The sequence below is a fragment of the Myotis lucifugus genome, unplaced genomic scaffold (assembly GCF_000147115.1).
Source record: "Myotis lucifugus unplaced genomic scaffold, Myoluc2.0 scaffold_1, whole genome shotgun sequence".
Lineage (NCBI taxonomy): Eukaryota > Metazoa > Chordata > Mammalia > Chiroptera > Vespertilionidae > Myotis > Myotis lucifugus.
In genome coordinates, this window is record NW_005871049.1 from 31,506,859 (window position 1) to 31,533,697 (window position 26,839).

Here is a 26,839-nt window from a genome sequence, read left to right on the forward strand (position 1 = left end):
TTTTCTATTGTGTTATAACCTTTACTTGCTTTTCTAATAGTTATAATAGGTTAAAGACTTTTTAAAAAATCATTCTCATCTTTCAGGATTATACAGAATTAAAGTACAGAATTCAAATATTCATCTACTAAAAAAAAAGATAAAAATCATCAGGTAAAAGAAATGAAAGTGTTCTCAGCTCTGTGTAAAACCATTCTATTGAAAACAGTGCTAATAAATATATGACAACCAACAGTGCACTTCAGGTAGATAATAAAAATTTAATTGTAATATTACAAAATAAACAAATTTATAAAAGTCAAGTATTTAGTTTTGGATGCTAGAAATAATATACATAATAAATTCAGCATGGTACTGATAGTGCTGCAAGATTAGATTTTATTGTTCAAATTATAGATTATGCCAATCAGGCTGCTTTGTACTCAAGTTTCAAAAAATCTACTTTTATTACGAAAAGCATCTGGTCTTTATACATTGCTACTGAAACCTGGCATACTGCAATTGAAGCTGTGTGACTACAATCTTAATGATCCTCTCATAATGGAAATAAAGAGGCAAACATTCCCCCCCTATGGAATAACAGTCACCAAAACTGTCAGTGTCAAAAATGATTCCTTTCTCCCTTTTAATCTCATAAAAGCACATGCATGAGAGAACATTAAAAACAAAAAGGGCAACTTTAGGCTTTATGCTAGGTTGATGTTAAAATCCACAGACTAATTTTTAGATGTAATATTTCTGGTTCTGGTCTTTTAAAAATAGAAACAGAAGTAATCAACATTTTTAACATCAGGAAATATAATTTTGTTATTCTTCCATAATCAAAATTTTCAACTATTTCTAAGACTGTTTCTATAGCCTGTTTTCACTCAGCTAGTTCAGGAGACACACGGTTGAAAAAGGACTGAGCATATAAACTTTAAGGCTAAAAAAATCCATCTTCAAAATGTAAAGATTTAAATAGAGCCCTTGACAAGGTTATTTAATACCTAATTGCTGGTCATGAAAACAAGTAGACAGAAAAAAAGGGCCATATTTAAATGCTTAAATGAAAAACCACAGGCAGGTCTTTACAACGTAAGTAATTCTTTCAACCTAAGGACATTTGCTGAAAGTAAGTTACCTTACTTCATGATACATCTTCTTCAAAACCATTATGCCCAATTCTGGATCAATGTCTCTTATGCTTTGGTTGGAAGATTTAATGAAGTATATAGTCTGTAGGAGGCAACTATAGAACTCAACAAACAAAATATAATAGATAAAATACTAGAATCTTAACTGAAAAATGTTATGTTTGTCCAACTTTTTCATGCAATCAGCATGCCCATCTTAAATCTGACATATCATTTATAAAAGATTGCTACAGTCCCACTGAAATTTGTTATTCTGATGAGCCAAATTCAAATGCTTTCATACAGGTGAGGATTAAAAAATGTTCTGAGGATTATTCATCATTGTCTGTAAAGAAAAAAAAAGAAAATAATTTAATTCATTTCCCTGCAAATCAACTGTATGTATCTACTTGTAAAAAATTTATATTTTTCATGCTAAAGGAAAAGAGCTTTAATGTAGTTTTTATTATAATATCACATACTCAGTGTAAAATATTCAGACAATACAATGAACAATAAAGTGGGAAGCAAAAAATCATCCAAAAGCCAAAGACAATCAATGTTAATTTTATATAAATCTTCTCAGATCTTTCCCTGTGAATATACAAATATCTTTTTTAAAATTACAATAAAATGCATTTTGAGACATGAGTTTTCCCCCTTAAAACACATAATGGACAAAAAGATGAATAAATAAGTAATAAAACAAGATCATAAAATGTTAATGGCAGAATCTAGGTAGTGGGTATATGGGTGATAACTTGGAAAGTTCTTCCAACATTTCTATATAATGACAATTTTACAATAAAATGTTGAAAAAGAATAAGTCATAGATATATTCCATGTCAATTTCAATGGCTGCATTTTGTTTTATTTTATGGATATGGTACAATTCAGCATTTCTATTTATGGACACTGGTTATTTCCAATTTTTTGTTATTCTAAAAAAACACTGCTGAATGAATTAGAGCACTTAATTTAATCTAAGATAACAATCGCCATCTTCCACACGCTAGCAAAGGTGATTGTTCATTAAATTCCAAGTGTCATCTCTAATCACTGCACTGCTTAAGACCCTTCACTAGCTCCCCACTGCCTCAGGACAGAACCCTTATATGGATTGCAAAGCCCTTCATTATCTGGCCTTTTCAATATGTCTAGCCTTATTTACTTTCATTGCCCACCTTCCCTAAGCATCCCCATAATTCATGCTTGAGTAACAGTGAATTGCTTATAGTTCCCCTAATGCAATATTTCACATCCCTCTATGTGTAAGTACACATATTGATTTGGGGGTTAATTCACATTAATATTTCAAAATCCAACTCTGATGTCCTCTCCCCTAGGAAGAATTACCCTGAAACTTTGATTTCTTCCAATACAGCCAGATCATTACCTTGTGCAACATACATGTTACAATTATCACTCTTACAATTCAATTATTTTTTATAATTACACAATGTCTCAAATAGTCAGGAAAGTACAGAGAATAAAATAATGAACACACACCTACCTAATCCTTAGAAATAATAAAAGTTAACTTGTAGCTATATTGGTTTGGATTATTTGTTAAGAAAAATCATATTACAGGTGCAAAGTACTCTTCTCCAATCTTAGTGACTTCTCTTCTTCCCCAGGGGCAGTATCCTGAGTCTGATGTGTGTCCTTCCCTCCCATGATTTTTTACTTTTATTAGATATAAGTATACCTAAATAAAATTGCTTTTAAACATTACAAAAATGGTATCATGTACTAACTACTTACTCAGCTGATCATATTTGTGGGGCTTATCCATATTGATAGATAAAAACTTAGTCCATTTGTTTTAACTGCTCTAGAGAATTTCATTACATAAACACAGTACAATATCCAAAGTGAATGTGGAAAGAAGGTATGTATTTCCTTCTTAAGAGACTACAAGGTTGGACGTATGCCAGTAACTTGCACCATGCTATATTATGAGAAAGAGCCACATGAAATCCAACTACTGTAAAAATTACTGAGGATATTTTTCAGTCTGATATAGTACTACTAGAGGCCTGGTGCACGAATTCGTGCACAGGTGGGGTTTCTCTGGGTGGCCGGCAGGGATCGGGCCAAAACCTACATACAGTCCAACACCACCTGCAGCTCCTACCTGCCACTCACGCTCATCCAGGCCCCACTGTGTCTGCTGCAGGCTCGATCAGGAGAGGCTCACGCTGCAGCAGCAGCACTCACCAGCCATGAGCCCTGCATCTGGCACCCTCCCAAGGGGAGTGGACTGTGGGATTGGGCTGAAACTGGCTCTCCAACATCCCCTGAGGGGTCCTGGATTGCAAGAGGGTGCAGGCCAGGCTGAGGGACCCCACCGGTGCACATTTGGGCTGGGGAGGGACCGCGGGAGGGCTCCAGGATGTGTCCGGCCCATTTCACTTAGTCCTGATTAGCCAGACCCCAGCAGCAAGCTAACCTACCAGTCAGAGAATCTGCCCCCTGGTGGTCAGTGCATATCATAGTGACTGGTCTACCAGTTGACTTCTGCCCTCTGGTGGTCAGTGCATGTAATAACGAGCAGTTGAGCAGCCTTAGCATATCATTAGCATATTATGCTTTGATTGGTTGTTCAGTTGTTCTGCCGTTGGTCTATTTGCATATTACCCTTTTATTATATAGGACTAGTGGCCCGGTGCACGAAATTCGTGCACGGGAGGAGGGTGTCCCTCAGCCCAGCCTTGATCCTCTTGTTGGAAGGTTAGAGGCTAGTAGAAATCTTCCTTGTGAATATCTCCATGGAGCTGAGGGCAGGTGTCTAAGGTGGTTGTGTCTCAGCTTTCCCATCATCACCAGGGCCCAGGCTTGGGGTCCTCATGTCTTCCTTACTCTCCTCACCTTTGGTGCTCTAACCTCTTGAGAGGTGGGTGGAGAGGGATAGGTCTGTGGAAGCCAAAACTCAGGCTAAGACATCTAGGGCTGGACACTGAATATCTCTTGGTTTCCTTGTTTGCTTTAAGCTCTTTGGAGAGAGCCTAGCCTACGTGTACTAAACCAAAGGGCTTTGGTCCCATCCCACAGAAGAAGCAGAGATCTGGAAGGTTCCAGGAGGGGGAGGTTCAGGGCTCCTGTGGCCTTGGCCACCCTGCTGGAGAAGCAGAGCAAAGCATGGGGTGTGGCATAGAGACACCCTTAGCAGGGCCCTGCGTGAGGCTGGCCGAGGCGTCCGGCCTGGGCAGCGGGGACCCGCAGCTGCAGCGGCCCCGAGATCGCGGGCTCCGCTTTAGGCCCGGGCAAGGGACCCCTAGCTCCCGGGACTGCCAGCTTCACCTGTGCCCAGCTCCCATCGCTGGCTCCACCCCTACTTCCCGCTATCACTGGCCAGGGCGGCAAAGGCACCCGATTCTCCGATCATGGCTGGGGGGCAGGGCTCTTAGCTCCCCCCTGGGTTTCCAATCACTGTCAATGGCAGGGGCTTCTTCCTGCTTTCCCTTTCGCCTCCCTGCATTGTGCCTACATATGCAAATTAACCGCCATCTTTGTTGGCGGTTAACCGCCATCTTAGTTGGCAGTTAATTTGCATATCACCCTGATTAGCCAATGAAAAGGGTAGCGGTCGTACGCTAATTACCATGTTTCTCTTTTATTAGATAAGGAGGATTTTATAAAATGGGGTTCAAGATCTCAATAAAATCAGGAATTCACAAGTTCCAGATAATGTTTTAATTATATATTTCCAATTCTCTAATAATAAAAATAATCTTTTAACATTTTGGAGGAAAGCATTTGCTTTACACTAGTAAATCACAACTGACGGGCATTTTTAAGGACTAAGACTTGAGTTTTTCACTGACATCCATGGACTTAGATTCTTGGAATCTGAAAACAATTTTTTACCCTTTAAAGGAATCAACATATTATTCAACCTTGAGGAACACTATATCATAGTCCTCTCTTTTTTAAGAATCGTGGGAAATTGTTTCCTTTCTTTCAATACCAAAAATAGCTGACCTTTGCGTAACTGACATGTTTTGTCTCATGCACACTGTGACTCATGTACTTAATTAGGTTTCCTGCTTTGCTAGAAAGATCAGCACCAAATTTGTGACTTATTTTCACAAAATGTAGAAATCATTTGAATATAAACTTTGTATTCTTACTTTGGTCTTGGCTTAATATTATATTGTTTTCACTCATTTGCCTGATATGTTGACTTTCCCAAACACTTGTTCTTAATTTTATCTAGTATTGAATGTATTTTTAAATGCAATCTTTAATGTTTTCAAAACAAGATAAAATCTTACAAAAATTTATATTGTTAAATTTAAGCATCAACATTTTAAATCCTCAATTTCAGTCTACAAATCATACTTATAAAGTAACAGAATTTTTTGACCAATATTCTAGAAATATATTCTTGTTCAAAATCATCAGAATCAGTTTATAAATTAATTTTGAAAAATTAGGTTCCTTACTTCATAATAGGACTTAGAACAAAAAGACCACATTTTATTATTTTGTTGTTGTTGTTGTTAATCCTCACTCGAGGATATTTTTTCCATTGATTTTTAGAGAGAGTGGAAGAGAGGGGGAGAGACAGAGAAACATCAATATGAGAGACAATTAACTGTTGTCTCCCACGCACGCCTGCAACCAAGGTACGTGCCCTTGACCAGAATAGAACCTGCAACCCCAAAGTTCTGGGGCTGATGATGCTCTAACCACCAAGCAAACTGTCTAGGGCAAGACCACATATTATTGACCTTGATAACCTACTTCATTTACTAAGCTTGATTTTAAAGTAACGTTGAGCTTTTTCCAAAGTATTAAATGTTCCCAGAAAAAGGACTTATACCAAAAAGGATAATCAAAAGAATCTGGTATATAAGCTGTCACTGGGAAATTCCAGAAGAGAACTTTCAAGGTATTTTGTGTAATGGAACATCTTCATTAGACTAAGTCTATATCTCTACATTAAGTTCTTACATTTTTCCACCAAATACTGTTGTAGTTCTTTAACAATTTCTATAGAGAAGTGCTCCCTTAAGTTTCTATTGATAGATTTCATAACAACCACCATTAATATAAAACATTTTATTTTTATTTGTTATAATCCTAAGAGGGCTAAAAGAAATCATAATGAAGAATAAGTGCAGCACTAATTACTGGCTTATGAAGGAAGACTGGTATATATTCAGTGCATTACTTGTTGCTAACAACCCTAACTTTTTCTTGACAGTTATTCTGTTAAAAAGAATAGTACTGAAAAAAGTGATTTATTTTTTTAATCCTCACCTGAAGACATGCTGAAAGAAAGAGAGGAAGAGAAAGAGAGAGAGAGAGAGAAATATTGATGTGAGAGAGAAACATCAATTGGTTGCCTTCTGCACCTGCCCCAACAGGGGATCAAACCTGAAAGCCAGGTATGTGCCCTGACCAGGAATCCAACTAACTACCTTTTGGTGCACAAGATAACATTCAACCAACTGAGCCACTTGGCTGGGCAAAATACAGTGATTTTTGAAGCTATAAGATAATAGTACTGACTGTACCTGAAGATTTTCTAATTTTGATTTATCAATAACTATTAGAGTTTTTACAAGACTTACTTCTATTAAAACAATCCAAAGAAACATTTTTTGTTGAGCTTTAGAAAACATATCATAAAACTTTAGGAAAAAACAGTCAATGTAAATAAGTCTACATAATTATAAAGCTGCTCCCCAAATTAAAAAAATATTTAATTTCATTTTAGTAAACAATTTTTCATGAGTCAAACTATCAAATATTTTTATAAGAAGCCTTGCTCTGAAATACTTGAACTGAATATTAACAGCTCTATTCCTATGAATAGGAAATCCAGGTATTCATCACCTCATGCCCAAACACACCTACAGTTTCAAACCAGATTACTTCCAATCTTGGCACTCTCCAAACCATCCAGAATACTGCTGCCAGATTGAACTTTAGAAAACACCTCATTAATTATGTCAGGTTTTTTTCAGTTCAAAAATCTTCACTTATTTCCTCTGTGTATTTTACACACTTCACAGTGTCATATCACAAAGACTAATTTTCAATAAGAAGCTTCTAATATGGTCAATTTCATCCTAATATACATTAATCAGTTCATTCTATTTTCCTTACAAATTGTTCCCTCTATATTTCTTTCCATTTTTCACAAACCAACCTCCCCTTCTCTAATTCCTACTGTACTAAAAAGTATCTTAGGAAGAGCAATCAATTATATGTGTGTATATATATTCTATAATAATAAAAGTATAATATGCTAATTAGACCGGACAGCCAAACGACCTTCCGGACAACCTTCCGGAAGCACACAATAACTACTTTGAAAACCAATCTAAGTACATTATATTGGAGATCATCTTTCTATTTTTATAGCAAAGGAAAGTGAAACTTAAGACAAAATAAATCACTCAATGTCACATCATTAGCCTCCCAAAGAGTCAGGACTGTGACACTGGTTTCTTGGTTCCATGGTAAGTGCTCTTGACTATATTTAAAGAGAAACCATTTTTAACTAATAACTTTTCATAAAGTCCTAACATATTTTTTAGTGATTCTATAGGTAAGTAGTTTCCAAATATAAAAATGGGTTATATTCCAATCCCTACAGATGAACTCTCCTTACTCTGAAAGAGATTACATTTAGTATTATTTAGGATAAACTTTGCATATTGCTGAAGCTCATCAATTGACATTTGCCATTTTGTTTTTTGCACATTTATTTAAAATATAAAGATGGGAGGAAATCTTACCTTCCTGATAGGCCCCATCTGCCATGACTAAATGAAGAATCTTTGCATAAAGATGCTGATGTTCGTTTCCCAAAATATTCTGAGCTATTGTTGAACAAATCTCTATATTTTCATCTTCATCTTCATGAACAGCCTATACCAAGTTTCCAAATACAAAGTAATATTTGAATATTATCTTTCTCTAGTTGGATACTTTGTTAATCTTTTACAATAAATTTACTTACCAATAAAAAAAATCACTGACATTTCACTAGTAATTTAAACAGAGCATATTTCAAAATTAAATGTTTTAACTGACATTTCACTTACCTTTATTTTCTCATAAACTTCAAAGAACTTTTCAAAGCCTATTTCCTGCTCCAGGTGAAGTCTCAGTTCCTCTAAATGGTTAAAGACACTATCATATTCACACTCACTAGTTATCTCACCATCACTGTTATCTAAAAAACATTAAAAAGATATCATTAAAAAAGACTAAATCAAATAATTATTACCCTAATATATTAAAATTCTGTAAGTGAATCATGTCATTGAAATAGAGTACTTTAGTGCTGGCTGGAGTGGCTCAGTTGGTTGGGTGTCATCCTGTGCACCGAAAGGTTGCCAGTTCAATTCCCATTCAGGTACATGGGCTCAATCCCCGGTAGGGGGCATGCAGGAGGCAGCCAATCGATGTTTCCCTTTCTCTCTCTCTCTCTCTCTCTCACTCTCTCTCTCTCTCTCTCTTCCTCTCCCTTTCTCTACCTAATAAAAAATAGACCACTTTGTACTTTAAATATAAAGTTTTTGTCATTATAATATTTGCCATTTATACAGGTAATCAATGTACATAAATCTGTCTTAATAAGAACATTACTTTGAAAATCTTTTTTTTATAGAAATAAACAGTAAACCAGGATAGAATAAAAGCTTCCCTACAGATGTCATCAAATGTAGCAAAAAATAAATAAAAAATAGAAAAAGCACACCCATATGTTCTGCATCACGGCAACCAACCCTAACTACTATTTTTAAAAAGTAGATATTAAACACGAGCCAAAACATTAAAAAGCATGCAGAAGGAAGACAACCTAAAATACATACCATAAAACTTTAGTAAAGCACCTAAAAAGTATTATAAATGCTCTGTATGTTTTATGCACACCAAAGGTACTTTGAAAAATTCCAGTAAAAAACAAAATAACTGAAGGATCATTCCTTTTCACATTAGTTCTTCTTCCCAAATAAATGCAGTTATTGGAATACAGTGGGGCCTTGACTTGCGAGTTTAATTCGTTCCATGATGGAGCTCATAACTCAAATTATTCGTATGTCAAATAAAAAGTGAACGAGTGAGACACGTGATGCTGGGCTGATGTTGTGGTGTTCACTGTGATGTTCGCTGCGCCAACTAGCGGTGGGGTATCTGAAGCTGGCTCGTAACCCGAATTTTAGCTCACAACTCAAAGCAAAAAATCGGCCGAGAAACGGCTCATATCTCAAAAAACTCGTTAGTCGGGACACTAGTAAGTCAAGGCCCCACTGTACACAAATTTTCTTTGTATTTTAGCGGTAATGCTATGAATAAAGAATAGTTTCTAAACCAAAGTTTAAAAAGCTGCTTTAGTCTTAACCCTTCTGGTTAACCACTGTATGTAGAAGCTCTTTGCAAAACATAAAATACTAAGAAAATGAAGTTATTATCTTTATTACTAAAAAAATAAATCAAGAAATAAATATTATTATTCTGCCAAGAAATAGAATAAAAATGCTTCAAAAAAGCATTTCCATAACTTGATGGGAAAGAAATGGAACAACTGTATATGTGCATTTGTGTGAAAAGAAAAAGAATAAATATAAGTCAGACAAAGAAGCATGCTTCAGTTTTATTTAAAACTGGAAATGGTTCAGCCTGGCTGGTGTAGCTCAGTGGTTGAGCATCAACCTATGAACCAGGAGGTCATGGTTCAATTCCCGGTCAGGGCACATGGCCGGTTGTTGGCTCAATCCCCTGTGGGGGGCGTGCAGGAGGCAGCCAATCAATGATTCTCTCTCATCATTGATGTTTCTATCTCTCTCTCCCTCTTCCTTACTCTCTGAAATCAATAAAAATATATTAAAAAATAAAAATAACAAAAAATAAAACTGGAAATGGTTCATATTAGATATCAGAAAAACATACTCTAGTTGAAATATGTGTACACACGGAAAAAGGAAAAGGCCCACACCAATCGTGATCACGCACCCGAGTGCCACTCTTCATTGAGAGCGCTTTCGCTGCTGGGATTGTCCTCCTCATCGGCTGGATCTGTCCCGTTCACAGTCGGCTCTAGGTCACTGTTCTTCAGGACTGATTCTTCCTCCTCGCTATATTCCTCCCCAGGTTCTTCTCTGAGTAACTGCTCCATAGAGGCCTGAAGCTCTTGTAAATCTGTGTCAGTTTCTTCAAACACACTGAAATTTAAAAAATTAAACACTACTAAAACCCATGTCTTTCTAATCAAACACTTAATACTCCAAAACTTTTCTTTTATGTAATTCTGAAAGTTCAGCAAAGTCTTGGTATGGATGTATAATAATTGCACACTATACAAAAGCTTTCCATATAAACCCTCACTGGGCATCTGAACTCTTAGAAATGGAAATACTTAGGGAATTATATGTTCAGGTTAATTGGATGATTTAGTAAATAAAATGGTCACTAGAAGTCTTATCTTTAGATCCTTATTCTTGAAAATATTCCTAAAGTACATAAGTAAACTTTACTGTAATTATAATACATTAACCATAATAATCTTATGTGGGGAATCCTATTTCTAAGAAATTGCTCAGGATATTAATTCTATTTTCATGGAAATAAAGATGCTGAAATGAACTAATTTATGCAAATAGTATTATACATTTATATAGTACTTTAGTTTTATCCTATTATTTAAATCTTATTCACACAAAACTCACTTAAGAGACATGAAAACTGTGAATCTAAGTGTTTAAATGACTTACTCAAGGTCACACAGTCAATAAATGACAATTATAGGCCGGAATTCTAAATCCTGTGACCACTTCTACAATACCCCCAAAATGTACTCATACTCACAATGTTATCTCTCCTATGATTTGCTTCTTTCTCCTAAAGTGGCAGGCAAATAGGTTAACGCCTTTCCTAAAGTTTACACTCCGATCAAATAGACAAATGTTTACCGAAGAACTAAAATATCAACAGTATTATGTGAGACAGGGAATAAAATTTCCATTAATAGAAAAAGAAAATAATCTTTAATGTAGAAATAGCTTTATTTTGTACTTATGTGTACAAACTCCTACACTTTGACTTTGTAGTAGCTATAGAAAAGCAAAGCATCTATGAGGAAAAGAGAGTACCTTAAATTTTTGGATCATCCTACTAGTAGCTCTTAACTTACTACATTTAATTACAAAAGTAGCATAACAGGCACATCTGCTATGTACCATTACCACAATGACTGAACATTGACCTGTGGATAAAACCCTCTAGTGGCCAGCCTAGAGGAACTAGTGGCCTCCTTAATGGTAGTAAAATAAGCAGGACTGCTAAGTCTGCCATTGCAAGGAAAAATGAGATTATGATCTTTTATGAAATGAACATTTCAAAATTTGTCTCAGGTACTTCAAAACCTGGTCCCAAATTCACCTTTTAGTAGGCTTTCTTATTAGTCAATTCTGAGTAAAGTTTGGATTTAAATAAATTAATTTTCCTCCCAAAGAAAACGTCAAGTGAAATTTCCTGTACAGACATGGATTAACTTACTTAAAAAAAATATTAGTTTTCAAATTTAAAAAATCATGTTAAAGGCTTCTAACTTAAATTTTAAAATAAAATTGTAATCAACTAGTAATTAAAAGAACATAAGCCACAATTAAGCTATAGTTTACTCAGATAAAAATGGATGACTTTATAAAAACTGAGGAAAAAACTGCTACCTAGCACTCTGTCAACCATAAAGATGCTGAAATGTTGTGTTCTCCAATAGGCATAATAAAAAGATAGTTAAAATGCTTAATGACCAGAGTTAAGCAGAAGAAAACAAAGATAAAAAGGTAACTTTTTCTCTAAATTTTGAGGGTACCAGCAAAATTCTACAGAACCCCATAAAAATTTTTAAAAAAGAAAGCAGCATTTAAAAATAAAATTTGGTTAGAAATTTAAGAAGGTGTAAGACTTAAGAAAAACAAAGAGAGAAAATAAAATATAGCAGATGAAGTAACCCTGGCTCAAATATTATAGTAAGAGAAATGGTGAGACTGATATAATGCTTTCAATCAGACCAAAACACAAGTTCTTTCTACTGAATGGCAGAGGTGAAAAGGAGAAAATTTAATTAAAAAATCAGAAAATAAATCACACAAATTCTAATATCTTGTAATGTATTTCCTGGTGACTTAAATACACTGTACCTTCTCAAACACTTTATTCCAGGGTGTCCTGGTTTTATTCCCCGCCCCCCCCCCCCAAATCTGTAACACTGTCTGAGGGGTAAGAGGACTAACTGATATCAAAGAATGTGAAGCGGGATTACTGTCTAAGGGGCCATCACTTCCAACCATTCTCAGAAGTATTGGTTAAATGACCCTGCTAGATTTTAGATTCCCTATGAATCATGAAGAAAGGAATTTTGTGAAAGCAATTAAGTTACTTACATGTAGAACACACATGTAAGCAAGTGCGCACACACAACCAAACAACTATCCCACCCACTAATTCCCCACTGCCATGGTTTTGAAATCATTCCCATCAGGAGATAGATGAGGATGGAGCTTTCTGGTCATCTCCCTGGGGAACTGTAGTGTAGTAAGTAAGCACTTCATAAATTCCCACTACAACCCCTATATCATGTGGTGTTGCACTATTAAACAGTCATTATTCTGCTAACAATCATTCACTTAATATTTATTAAGCACCTACCAGGTGCAAGCCATTATGCTGGATGCTAAGTGGTGAATAAGACAGAGAACACCAAGAGAAACCATTTTCTTATATTCTACAAGTGAGATAGGTTGAGGCAGAAATACATATCAAAATTTGCATGACTGTAGTCTAAATATGTTGTAAAAGTTAAAGGAGTAGTGAAAAGTTAGCTACAGATAATTTTTAGAAACTGTCCAGGTAAATTACCATCTCTAGAACATTTATAAACTCAGAAACTCTGTTAGTGTTATTCTCTGTTAATGACTTCGCGCTCACATGTCTTCAGAATCAGAAGGTCCTTCTTTAATGTGCTCGTCTTCAATGTCATCCATTTCAAGGTTGTCTTGCCGGACATCTCCTACCGTGGGAACATCCATCAGTGTTCTGAACAGCTTTGAGAGATCTGGAAGTGAACATGTCCTCAACATCTAAGAAAAGGCAACAGATTTCTTGTCAGGAGTATGATAATTAGAAAATAAAAACAAAAATTTATAAAATTAGAGCTAAAGATAATTTGTTATTATATTAGTATATATATTTAAAGGCTCACTTGCCCAAGGTGAGAACTAATTCTTTTGAATTTCAGTGAGGAAACTAAACTTGGGAGTTATGTTTGGGATTCAACACATAGATTTCAACATAGGGTCACCTTTAAAAGGTAGGGAGAGATGTTTATTAGGGATGTACTCATATCATGGAACTGGAAATCTGTCAGGAATCAGGCATTGCTAGAAACTGCCAGTTTGCTCCTTCTCACTCGTGGTCCATATTGTGCCCTTTCATGGTATCTCTGCCAAGTTTTCTTTTACTTTCCTATGGCTAACCCGCCATATATATAGGGTGTCCCCCAAAAATGTATACATACACTTTGAATAAAGGCATTGTTTATTAAAATACATTTCATTTTCAAAATTGAAAAATCAGCTATTAAGTGTGCATACATTTTTGGGGGACACCTGTATTTTTCCCCAAATCTTAAAAGTTCATCTGAAGTGTGGCTAAGCACCATTACATGTAATTGATGGCTCTTTGTACCACTTTATCACTAGGAGTTGCTGGCTAGCCAACAATGGTTAAATGAGGGGCCTCAAATTAGTGGGGGGGGGGAAGCAAAGTCCTAGCCGGTTTGACTCAGTGGAAAGAGCGTCGGCCTGGGGACTGAGGGGTCCCGGGTTCGATTCCAGGCAAGGGCATGTATCTCTGTGGCAAACTCGATCCCAAGTCCTGGTCGAGCTGTGTGTGAAGGCAACCAATCAATGTGTCTTTCTCACATTGATGTTTTTCTCTCTCTCCTTTCCACTCTAAAAAATCAATGGAAAAATATCCTCAGGTGAGGATTAACAACAACAAAAAAGCCTAACAATGCTACATGAACAATGGGCTGTGAGTGGAGCCTTTCCCACTCTGGAAGGCTAAAGACAGGCACTTCCATGTTCATGCTGAAAATCCTTGGAAGCAGCAGGTGAGAAGGAACTCAGCAAACCGAGCTAAGGAAAAACCATGCATCCAGCTGAGGTGTTTAAAATTTGATTTCTTTGTTGGATAAGACTAGGAATTTGAGGAATGGCTTTTGTCTACTAACTTTCAACCATTAGAATGTCAATGGACAGACAGGGCTATAAAACAAGTATGTATTATATAAGTCTCAGGGTTGGGTTAACCCTAAGGACTCTGTGAGATCTGAAACATGACTCCTAAGGCCCTGATAAGAATCCTACACCAGACGGGAGACTGTGAAAACACAACGTTTAGCATATTAATGAAAATTTATATACTTGGCCAATTTTATTGGTACAACCTGTTTTTGAGAATAAAAAAGGATAAATTTCCATTATTGGAACATAATTTACATATTAAAGCACTCAAGAGGAAAAAATGATTTCAAACGGCAAGATGGTGAAGATACACTGCTTGTTAAAGCATTTAATAGTACTGCAAGTATTTCTTTTGCTGAATCTCTCACTGTCAGCAGAATTTATCTTTGACATATTTCTTATTTTAATGTTTTGAACCATGTATATTATAAACCAGCAGTATGCAAAATACACGCCTAGTAACAGTTTCTCCAGATACATGCTAATCAATAAAAATTAATAGCATATACTCATGGACACGGAAGACAGTGAATGATTATGGGGGGGGGGGGAGAGTGGCTAGAGGGAGGTAGAGAAGAAAGGGTCTACAGGGGATAAATGGTGATAAAAAATTAATAGCATATATGCATTACATACCTAAATACAAAGCAACTACACAAAAGGATGCACTATTTTTTAGGCTGATGTAAAGTTTAGCCTGGAAAAAAATCTTAATTCTAATTTATTCCTTTCACTCCTTAAAACAGCTTTCATAACTGAACATAAAATAACAGGAAGAAATTTCCAGTGGTATATCATTTGACAACCTTCCTCTCAGAATGGGTTTACACACCTACCAACCCAACAACTATCTGTCCTATGTTAAAAATCATTTAGGTTCGTAGTCTTCTTTGAAAGACTGTTAAAGTTTTAAATAGAATACTCATCTTTAGTCAGAAAATGTTATATAAGCAAAATTTCAGTTCTGTAATTCTGATTCTAAGTTTTTCATGTTGTTAAAGTAATAATCTATAGTTTTAACAATCATATAAAGAGATCTTCCTGAAAATAGCTATCTATAACATGTCATCTTACATCTTTATTTAGTCAGACTAATCTTTTTTCTAGATTCTTTATAGAATGATTCCACACAGCTAGTAGCATTTGGTGCCATTATAAATCAAACAGGAGATCAATGTTTTAGAAAACTTTAAAACATAAAAAACCTGCAACTCACTTTTTCGTCAGTAGTATTTTTCATAAAAATTATTAATTAGTAATACTCTGGTTATACTGTGAAATGGTTTATGATGAGCACATCTGTTTAGCTTCTGTTTACTGCAATTAAAATTTAACATTTCACCCTTGAAATAGTTTCTATAGCCCTGACCAGGTGGCTCAGTTGGTTTGAGCATCATCCCGTACACCAAAAAGATTGCAGGATCAATTACCGGCCAGGGCACATATCTAGGTTTCAGGTTTGATCATAGTTGGTGAGCATATGGGAAGCAACCAATAGATGTTTCTCTTTCACATTGATGTTTCCCCCCCACCCCCCCTCTCTCATCATCAAAAAACATATCCTCAGGTGAGGATTTAAAAAATAGTTTTTATAAATATTTGCTCACTCCAACCCATAAACTGGGTTAAAAATGAATTTAAAACACTAATTAAAAAATTAAGAGCACCTACCAAAGGCAAAAATCATGAACATTATCTAAGAACTAGAGGCCCAATGCATGAAATTCGTGCAAGGGGTTCGGCCCTTACAGCCTTGGCCCTCACAGCCCCGGCTTCATCCAGAAGGTTGTCTGGAAGGTCATTCAGTTGTCTGGTCTAATTAGCATATTACACTTTTATTATTATAGACTGATATTTTAGCAAATGAAAAGAAGACATTAAGGTACATGTGCTAGTTGTAAATTGTACATTAATATTTTCCCCACTTTACATTTGCTATAACAAGAAATCTTTGTAAGAGGTTAAATTATCCCATTTTAGGAAACAGATTATATAAATGCTTATCCTCATGATTCAAGATCAGCATTGTTTCAGAGATTTATGGGATAGGCAGATATGGTTTTCTGTACTTGCCTGAAATGGCTACAGATTGCTTTGATTTCCTAATGTTTTTTTCTTGCCTTTTTCTCCCAAAGTACTTTTACAGAACTAGTGAGGTGTAAACTAAGGCCATGAAAGTAAATCAAATAATTGAATGTATTATGTAAGGAGTCACAATTGTATTTATTTTAAAATTTATCTTTATTGTTGAAAGTATTACAGATGTCCTCTTAACTTTTTCCCCTATTGACTCCCTCCATCCTGTACCTACCCCTCCCAAGCCTTTACCTCACTAGTGACTGTGTCCATGGGCTATGTATATATGCATATAAGTTCCCCAATTAATCTCTCCCCCTGACCCTCACTGCTGCCTTCCCTCTCTTTAAAGACAGCAATGAGGTTTTAAAAACCTTTGGGCTAAAGACAGCTATACACCTTTAATGCAAAAGAAGTACATGAGTTATATGATAATCCTTGTCTGTCACACCAAGTTTATATCTTTGAAAATCTAACTACTATTAAATAAGTGAGAGTATTTAGCATATATATACTTAAGATAAGCATAAGAAAATACTCCACAAAATAAAAACTTATCTAATTGGAAAATTAAATTGAAAATCAAAATGACATATTTAAAAAACAATAAAGGACAAAAGAATTCAGCCCTTGCTGGTTTGGCTCAGTGGTAAGAGTGTTAGCCTGCAGACTGAAGGGTCCCAGATTCGATTCCAGTCAGGACATGTACCTGAGTTGCAGGCTCGATCGCTGGCCTGGTTGGGGAGTGTGTGAGATAACCAATTGATGTGTCTCTCTCACATCTACGTTTTTCTCTCTCTCAGGTGAGAATTAAACCAAAAAAAAGAACTCAGGCAACTCATTCATATATAGATAAATATATAAAAAATATTCAACCTTCCGAGGAAATACAAAAACACAAATTTAAAAAAATTAACACCATTATTCACTCATTAAATACATAATTTTTAAGTAAATGATAATAGTTGGTGCTATTTAGAGTATAGACTCTCACATACAACTGACAGCACTATAAACTGTTTTCTGATGGGGAAATTAGGCAATATATGTATTTTTAAATTGCACTTACAGAAATTTACTTTATGGAAATAATTGTGGATATGTAAAAAGATATAGGGGATGGCAATCACAAAAATTGAAACATAAAGGCCCAAACCTAAATAAAAGATTGGTTTAAAAATAATGATATAGTAGACAAATGGAATTTGTGGCCATTAAAGATGATATGAGAGACTTTTTGACAATATGACAAAATGCTATTTTTGTAGTATTATTATTTATAATAATTTTATAATACATATTACATAGAAAAGCAGGTGAAAAAAAAGATTAGGCATGTATTCTATTTTGGTAAAAAGTTACATATAAAAATTATATATATGAAAAGTAACATAAAATAATATGTGATTTTTTTATTTGTATTTTAAAATTCTCTATAGAGATAATGCTCTATTTTCTTATCAAGAAAAAAACTGGTTACATATTTAGCAAGTGAGAAATGTGTCTGAAAAACTTCTATCAGAAAGTGATATGAACATCTATTAATCTTTCTATGTACAAATTAGGCAATATGATACTTCTATCCATTTAAAATACATTGCTTAAACTTAGTCTCATACTAACATTGGAAGTTGAGTTGGGTAGTGGGAAAGAAAGATAATGTAAGAGAGATATTTTGCTAAATAAAACAAAACCCTATAAAAAGAACCTTGAACAGGGAGCCAATGAAAGAGTTTTTGTCCTGATTGTTTTCAGTATCTCAGATGATAAAATGGAAGTTTTGTTGTTGTTTCTATAAATTGTTTTGATGTATGTCTGAGTATACGTGCTTGTGTTTTTAAGAGATTAAAACTCAATATTACAGTTTATCAAAGACAAACAATCCATAAAACTGTTACCAAATGAATAACATTTTCCATGTGAGGAGCATACTTGCCTTTGGGTTGTTTGCATCAAATAAACCAGTTGAAAGTCCAATCAGCAAGGAATTCTTGTTTTTCTTTTTTGGCGGTGAACCAGAGTGAGATCGAAGTGGAAAGGATTCTTCTGGTGAACACAGAATGGACTGAATTTGAGAGACTACATTCAAGTGTTCTGGGTGAACCACTTTATGGAAAAATGGTTCTAGATGCATAGATTTATCTACATCACATTTAGAGTGCGGAGAATCACCTATTCCAGGTTCTGTGGTGTAAAGCAAAAATTATGAGATAAATCTATATAGCACTTAAATAAAATTTCTAAGTTATATTGATAAGGCATAGTATTTAACACAAATTCTAGCAAAAAACCTTCATGTCTACCAGAAAAACAAAATCAAAATATATATATAGCCCTCACTTAATGTTGCCAATAGATTCTGCAACTTTAAGTGAAATGACATATAACAAAACCAATTTTACATTAGGCTAACTGATATAAACAAGAGTAAGTTCCTACTATGTCTCATCAATGTTATAAAGAAATGACTCTGAACAAAATGATGTTATTAGAGGACCTGCTGTATGTAATTGTACTATCTGATAAGTAATCTAAAACAGGATATAATGTCTCATTTTCAGAAAAAAGATTTAATGTTATATACTTCCATCACATTGGAAACTCTAAAATGTACACACAGATGCAAGAAAATGTGAAGAAACACTGTTTAGACACTCATATTTAGTTTTAGTTTATCTTTATTCCTATAAGTTAGATAGAAAAAAAGTATGCTTTTTATATTTTAATTAACTTTTAAAAACAAGACAACTTATGAATGTCCTTAGTATACTGCCTTAGTTTTGGGAAGCAATTCTTTTCATTTTGAACATTTAATAAAATAACTGACCTAAAAGTTTTATTGCTCATACTGTCGAGCAATCCAGGCTTATAAATGCAGAGTCCAGTGCTCTATGTCTATTACATTTTTTAAATGATTGAGGTGACTGAAAAGGAATAGTTTATATTAATATATTGTCCAAATAAAACAGGTTAGTGTTCACAACCTTCCAGAACGTAATTAGACCAATACAAAGATGCTTACCTATATGAACTTCACTAAGTTGATCCACCTTCCTTAAGATTCCTTCTTCAGAAACTTCATTTTGCTGAATAGTGATCCTATCTTCTAATCTGTCACATATAGGTATACCAGTTTAAAAACAAACAACTTCACAGTTTACTAGAAATAGCACTCTCAAATATAAAAAAATAGAACTAAACTTCACTGGCATGCTGTGATTTCTCTCCTAAATATCTTTTTCATTTATATGTATACTTCCTCTCATAAGCACAATATATTTTTTACCCCGTTCAAATCTTCAGCAATCATAATCATTCACAACAACTTCCCTCACCATTTCTTTTAACAGTTGAAAATCTCTAGACTAGAAGAATATATTCCAGAAGGTAGCAGTAATTTATCTCTGTGGGTTTGGTTCATAGGCAGTTTTTATTTTCTTAATACTTTTCACCTATATCAAATTTAAGTAGTTTTTACTTTTTTAGTTACAAATTTTGAACAATTTTCTATTTTTACTTTTTAAACTATTTCTTTTTAATCATACAAGTAATACATTTCTTCATTCAAAATGTAGTATTCCTTGGTTCCTCAAAAAGATAAACACAGGATTACCATATGCTGCAGAAATTCCACTTCCAGGTATACAACCAGAAGAACTGAATACAGGTATTCAAATGAAAACCTGTACACAAATGTTCACAGAATTGCTATTAACAATAGCCAAAAGGTAGAAACAACACTGAAAATGACCCATCATCATCTGCTGAATGTATATCAACTGCTGAATGGATAAAAATGTATGCTATATTCATATAATGGAAAAATGTTTGGCCATAAAAGGAATGAAGTACTGATCCATGCTACAACAAAGATGAACTTTAAAAACATTATGTTAAGTGAAAGAAGACAGATTCAAAAAGCCACATATTGTATTATTTCATATGAAATATCCAGAATAGGCAAATCTATAGAGACAGAAAGCACGTTAGTGATTGCCAGGGGCTGGGATGATGGGAAAATGAGTGCTGTTTTACGGGTACAGGGTTTCCTTTTGGGGTGGTAAAAATGTTCTGGAACCAGACAGTGATAATGGTTGGACAACACTGTGAATGTATTAAATATTACTGAGTTGTACATTTAAAAATAGTTAAAATGATAAACTTTATGTTATATAAATTTACCTCAATTTAAAAAACAGTAGTGTTTCTTTTAAGACACCCCTAACCACTCAAATCCTAGTTTCCCGTGCTGTTATCAGTTTGGTGGACATCCGACCATACTTTTCCTTTAAAATTACAGACATATATATGCACATATATAATGATTTTACATAGAATTATATATTCTGGTATATGGAAATGTTTTATTCAATATAAATTTGTTTCAATAATCACTCAATATTTTAGACCTATTTCCATAAAAACAGAAATTCACAGAAAATAGAAATGAAACTTAAACATTTGAAAAGTTATGCTCAATTTTACCAATAATAAGAGAGATAAACTAAGACCCTAAACCATGATACTATCAGATTGGCAAAAATAAAAACTCTGATAATAAAAGGTTAGCAAGGCTGTGGGGAAAATAAGACATTTTATACATTTTTTTCTGAAAGCATAAGTGAGTACAACCTTTGGGGAGAACAATAATTGAATTACAAATGCAATTTATAAAAATGGAATTGACCCATTAATTACACAGCTATGTATCTATCCTACAGATATATTTACATTCATGCAAAATGACTTTATTAAAAGATAATGAATACATTGCAGCATATGAATTCATAAAGGACGCTGAGTTGTGGTTTATCCATATAATGGAATACTAAATAGTCATAAAATAGAGGAAGCACTGTATGTATTAATATAAAAAATATTCCTGGATTACTGACTAAAAATGTAAAGTGTTGAAAATACTGTGTACATTATATTAACAACTATATTTAAAAGGGAGGTGGACTATATATTTGTTTTTGCTTATGTACATATTAAAGATATTTGAAGGAGAGTGGGAATTTGCTGGATGGGGATAGAGGTGGAAAGAGACTTCTTACTGTATGTCTTTATATACTTGTTGATTTCTGAACCATATGAGTATAATGTCCAAAAATTAAATTACTTTTATAAGGTATAAGATATAGGGTAATATTAGATTATGACAGTATTTTTTTAAACTATATTTTTATTCATTTCAGAGAGGAAGAGAGAGAGAGAGAGAGATAGAAACATCTATGATGAGAAAGAATCAGCTGCCTCCTGCATGCTCCACACTGGGGATTGAGCCTGCAACCCAGGCATGTGCCCCTACCGGGAATCGAACCAAACCTCCTGGTTCATAGGTAGACACTCAACCACTGAGTCACGCTGACCCAGCCATGATAGTATTTCTTAAAAGTGAATTATAGCCCAGCTGGCGGGGCTCAGTGGTTGAATATCCACCTATGAACCAGAAGGTCATGGTTCAATCTCTGGTCAGGGCATATGCCTGGGTTGCGGGACAATCTTTAATGTGGGACATGCAGTAGTCAGCCAATCAATGATTCTCTCTCATCATTGATGTTTCTCTCTCTCTCTCCCTCTCCCTTCCTTTCTGAAATCAATAAAAACATACTTTTAAAAAAAATGAATTACAAAACGGGATCCAGGTTTTGACATACAAGAAAAAAGAGGTAACATACTCAGTTTCCTTTGTTTCCTTCGTCTCACTAACCCATACATCAGTTACAGGGAAAGGTAAGCCATCTTCTTTGTTTGTTCCACATGGCTCTCCTAGAACTTCTGTTTCCAAATCATCAGGTTCTGAAAGCAAAAGCATAACAAAAAACGTCTCAAAGCAAAATTAGTTTAGAGAAAATGGAATGAATTTCTATAAATTATCATTACCTAGTTTTAGGCTAATATATTAATGATAACAGGAAAAAGTATTGTGTTAACTCTCTAGTTCAGCTGCGTTTGAAATGATAGATTTTTCCTTTTGAATTTTTCATTGCAATAAAAATACTGAAAAGAAATATTGCACACTGTATTTTTATTAGTATATAAAATTTTTTCTTTCTTAAAATTTCGGTAATATACAATTTGCTTTTAAAGAAGGTATAAAAAGTAGCTTAAAATAACAATATCTGTGGTTAGAAACAAGGAAGAAGAATAGACTATAATATCATGGATTAATAACTGACAGGGAAGTTCAATTACCAAAATCTATCTTCAAAAAACCAAAAAAGAAAAAAATCCTATTACCTAGATTTTTACAATGATATTAAGAACACAATTGAAGTGCATTAAATCTAATTTCCTAGACCTTCAAACAATTAATAACCAGGGTACTACTTCTGTTTTCTGGCAGTGACTCATTTTTTACCTTGTTGATATTTTCTGAAAATAAATAATAATGAGAAGAGTTTTTCTTCTTCCTTTGTTAACTCCTCTCCAATTCTGATATCAATGCTATCTTATTTAAGCCAGAAGCATCTCCTCTTTTTTCCTAAAATCCAAATACTCTTTCCTTCTAGATTTAAAAAGTTTCTAAACAGCTGTCCTATTTAGAAAGATAATTGATATTGTATCAATCCTTAAAGTTTTTATCTTTTATTCAAATGACTTTTGGGGGTTACTCATATAAGGTAAGCACTTGGGGGAAATTCTTTTTTATTAACTTTTTCATGAACAATTGTTTTGTAGCACCTTAAGCATATAAATATGACTCATTGAACAAAGTAGATTTGTGATTGTTTTGCTTGCTAAGTCTAAAATATATACCCTGTGGCTCTTTTAGAAAGTTTGCTGACTCTTGCACTAGGCTATACAGCCTCTATTCTATGCCTAAAAGTGTTTGTGGTTGTTTTTTTTTAAATAAAAGGCTATGATACCTAACTATGATTCTAATGAGTAAGAATATGTAAGTTATTGTGGTGAATTAAAGATGGTCACACATATAGCAAGTCTCTGACATCTGTCTCATCTAGAAAGGGCCTCTTTCTCCCCTCCCCTTGTGATGGCCCAGTGCTGTGATGGCCTTGACCAACTGAGTACGATTGAAATGTTGCTATGTCCTTTCTGGATCTGGCTTTTAAGAGAACTGGCATTGTCCACCTTGGAATCTGGAAGCCAAAGCAACCCTAAAAGAAGCTTAACTATTCAGGAAAGACTGAATGGCAAGGCCATGAGACTAAAATGAAAAAAAAAAAAGGAACCCAGTTGAGCAGGCCCAGCTGAGCCCTGCCAGGACAGGGAGTGACATCATCTTGCACGCTCCAGATCAGCCCAGCTGACAGCGGGATACCCCTGAGTGATGCCAGCAATTGTTCTTCTCCAGCAATTAAGGCTTTCTCCACACGGCAGAGAAGGATCTTCCCAATTCCTAACTCACAAAAGTGTAAGATAAAACATAATAGTCATTTTAAGCCACTAAGAAGTTGTAAGACTAATTTGTTTTCCATGAATAGATAACTGAAACAGAATTTCTTATCTGAAAAATGGGTGCTGACATGACAAAAGCCTAAAACATGTGCACTGGCTTTGGGACTGGGCAACAGGCAGAAGTTGAAAGGCTTCAAAGGGACAGTTGGTGAGAGACTGGCCAGTGAAAAAAAGTTATTGGAGGCTAGAGAAAAGGGGATTCTTGTTATATAGTAGCAGAAAATTTGGTACCTGTGAAAACAAGAACAACAGAAAATGTTCTGAACAAACTCAGTGATTAGCTAAGGAACTATCTAAGCAGCTACCTTTTTTAGTAGTCTCTGATAAAGTGCAAGACAGAGGTTGACTGAAGAAAGAACTGCTTGGTTTATAAGGAGAATTTAGAAGAGAAAACCCAAAATAATTCCTTCTAGGCAACAAAAGTTTCTCGAGGAAGACATGGCCTCAAGAGTTTCATGGACAAATGAATTTGGTAAATGATACATAGCATATCCCCTTCTTGGAGATTCATAGGCACATTAAAATATTAGTAACTTAAAAAAAAAGAAGAGATCAAAGTATTATTCAATTAAATACAGCTCATTTTGACCCTTTAACACATACCATCCACATTTCCTTCTGGTTTCAATGATATCTGTGGAGACACCTCCCTAAACTTTGGACTGTTTGTCTCAACAGAAGAATCAACAGTAGCTGATGGGTTCATTTCAAGTGAAATACAATTTACTTGTTCTTCTCCAGCAATTAAGGGTTTGTAACTCTCCCCTTCAGGAGAAATCTCTGAAACAATAAAAATGAAAAATCATGCTACATTTTCCAAGTGTTTTACCAGTAATAGCATTTAGAGAAAAGTTCAAAAATTGCATTCTTATAACAGGTAATTAATGGTTAAGCTCTGTTATGTATTAGAAATTAATAATTAAGGTACATGACAGCCAAATTTTATTTTAATTATACACAATGAATTCTAAGGTGGTTAATATATGATTTACTTTCTTTTTCCTTTTGGTGAAACTAATATATGTGTGTTACAATGGTATTTTGAAATTCTTAACTAATTGTTTTTGTTTGTCTCTATTCACTAGATTCCTCTAGCACCCTTTCCAGGTGACAACCAAAAATGTTTCTAGACAATGCCAAGTGTCCCTCTGTGGGCAAAATCACCCTTGGTTGAAAACCACTGCCACGGAGAATGAAAATCCACAAAACAAATTAAAATCAGTAACCCACTATTTTTATGTTTTTTAGAGGGAGAAGAGGAGGGGAGGGGGAGGTGAAGGGAGGGGAGGGGAGGGGAAGGGAGGGGAGGGGAGGAGGGGAGGGGAGGAAGGAAGGAAGGAAGGAAGGAAGGAAGGAAGGAAGGGAGGGAGGGAGGGAGGGAGGGAGGGAGGGAGGGAGGGAGGGAGGAAGGAAGGGAAAACATCAATGTGAAAAACAGTGATCAGATGCCTCCCATACGCACCCTGATTGAGGATTGAACTCACAACTGAGGTATGTGCCCTGACTGGAATTGAATCCACAACCCCTTGGTATATGGGAAAATGCTCCAACAAACTGAGCCATCCAGCCAGGGCAATAACTCACTATTTTTAAATCACCTAGAAACATTAAGAACATAATATAAAACACAAGAGAACAACATGAAAAAATAATCAGGAATGAGAAAGTTGACTGAGCTTAGGAAAGACTAGGGAAAAAAAGATTAGAAATAAAGATTATAAAATAGACACAAGATCATATAAACAAAAGGCACAATGTCTTAATAGGTATAAAAGGTGAACAGGGGAAAAATTCAAGAAATAAGAGACATTGTAAACTGTAATTGAAAAATAAAATTTAAAAGCAACAAAAGGGATTCAAGATAAAGTGAAAGATATAGAAAGGCAAAAAAAGATCCAAAGTACACACAGTAGAAGTTCCTCTGTAGACTAAAGGAACAAAATAGAAAACTATAACTCACGAACACTTTCCTAAACTTGGGGGGAGGGGGAACACTACACAATGAGGAAAACTACAAAACTGATGAAAACGAACAAAGAAAAACTAAGAATGGAGAGATATTCCATGTTCATAGATAGGAAGATTCATTATTATCAAGATATCAGCTCTTCTAGCATTATGCTAAGCGAAATAAGTCAGTCAGAGAAAGATAAATATCACATGATCTCACTCATTTGTGGAATATAATGAACAACATAAACTGATGAACAAAAATAGAGCCAGAGAAAAAAATATTTTAGAATATAATAGGAGTAATCCTGTTATTTGCAGATTTTTAATATTTCCTATAACTTTTGTGATATTATACTATGTTAGTACAGTTCTGGTAATATTATATTTAAAATCTTTTTTCTTGAAATATGTTTATTGCATTGTAACATTATATTTAAAATCATTTTTCCTAAAATATTAATGTTTATTGCATGTAAAATAAATAAATAAATAAATAAGAATAGAAAAAGTAAAAACTTTTCTGGTAAAAGAAAAAAAAAGATATCAGCTCTTCCAAATTTGATCTATGGATTCAATGCAATCCCAATCAAAATCCCAGCAAGTTATTTTGGGAATATTGACAAATTGATTCTAAAGTTTATGTGGAGAAGCAAGAAAGAAACTCTGAATAGCCAACACAATATTAAAGAAGAACAGAGTTGGAGGAATAATATTACCTAACTTCAAGACTTACTATGGTGAATTGGTGCTGAAAATTCCATCCATGCTGTTGCAAAAGGGAAGAGTTCCTTCTTTTTTACCGCAGCGTAGTATTCCATTGTGTAGATGTACCACAGTTTTTTAATCCACTCATCTGCTGATGGGCACTTAGGCTGTTTCCAAATCTTAGCTATGGTGAATATGGTGAATATGGTGAATATGGTGAATTCACCACAGCTAAGATTTAGAAACAGCACTAAGTGCCCATCAACAGATGAGTGGATTAAAAAACTGTGGTAC

At 34.6% G+C, this 26,839-nt stretch overlaps 1 protein-coding gene across 1 annotated transcript in view; it reads right to left on the bottom strand.

Moving 5' to 3' along the window:
- Positions 1–240: 240 nt before the first annotated feature.
- Positions 241–26,839, bottom strand: part of NEK1 (NIMA related kinase 1) — a 153,123-nt gene continuing 126,524 nt past the window's right edge. Inside the window, exons 22-30 of the mRNA XM_023752994.1 lie at positions 24,491–24,667; positions 22,147–22,267; positions 19,488–19,576; positions 18,402–18,649; positions 13,071–13,222; positions 10,095–10,303; positions 8,180–8,310; positions 7,871–8,003; positions 241–1,461 (exon numbers count right to left, since the gene is read on the bottom strand). Coding sequence (XP_023608762.1) covers positions 1,448–1,461; positions 7,871–8,003; positions 8,180–8,310; positions 10,095–10,303; positions 13,071–13,222; positions 18,402–18,649; positions 19,488–19,576; positions 22,147–22,267; positions 24,491–24,667 — 1,274 coding nt within the window. The 3' untranslated portion in view covers positions 241–1,447. The remainder of the gene's footprint in view (positions 1,462–7,870; positions 8,004–8,179; positions 8,311–10,094; positions 10,304–13,070; positions 13,223–18,401; positions 18,650–19,487; positions 19,577–22,146; positions 22,268–24,490; positions 24,668–26,839) is intronic.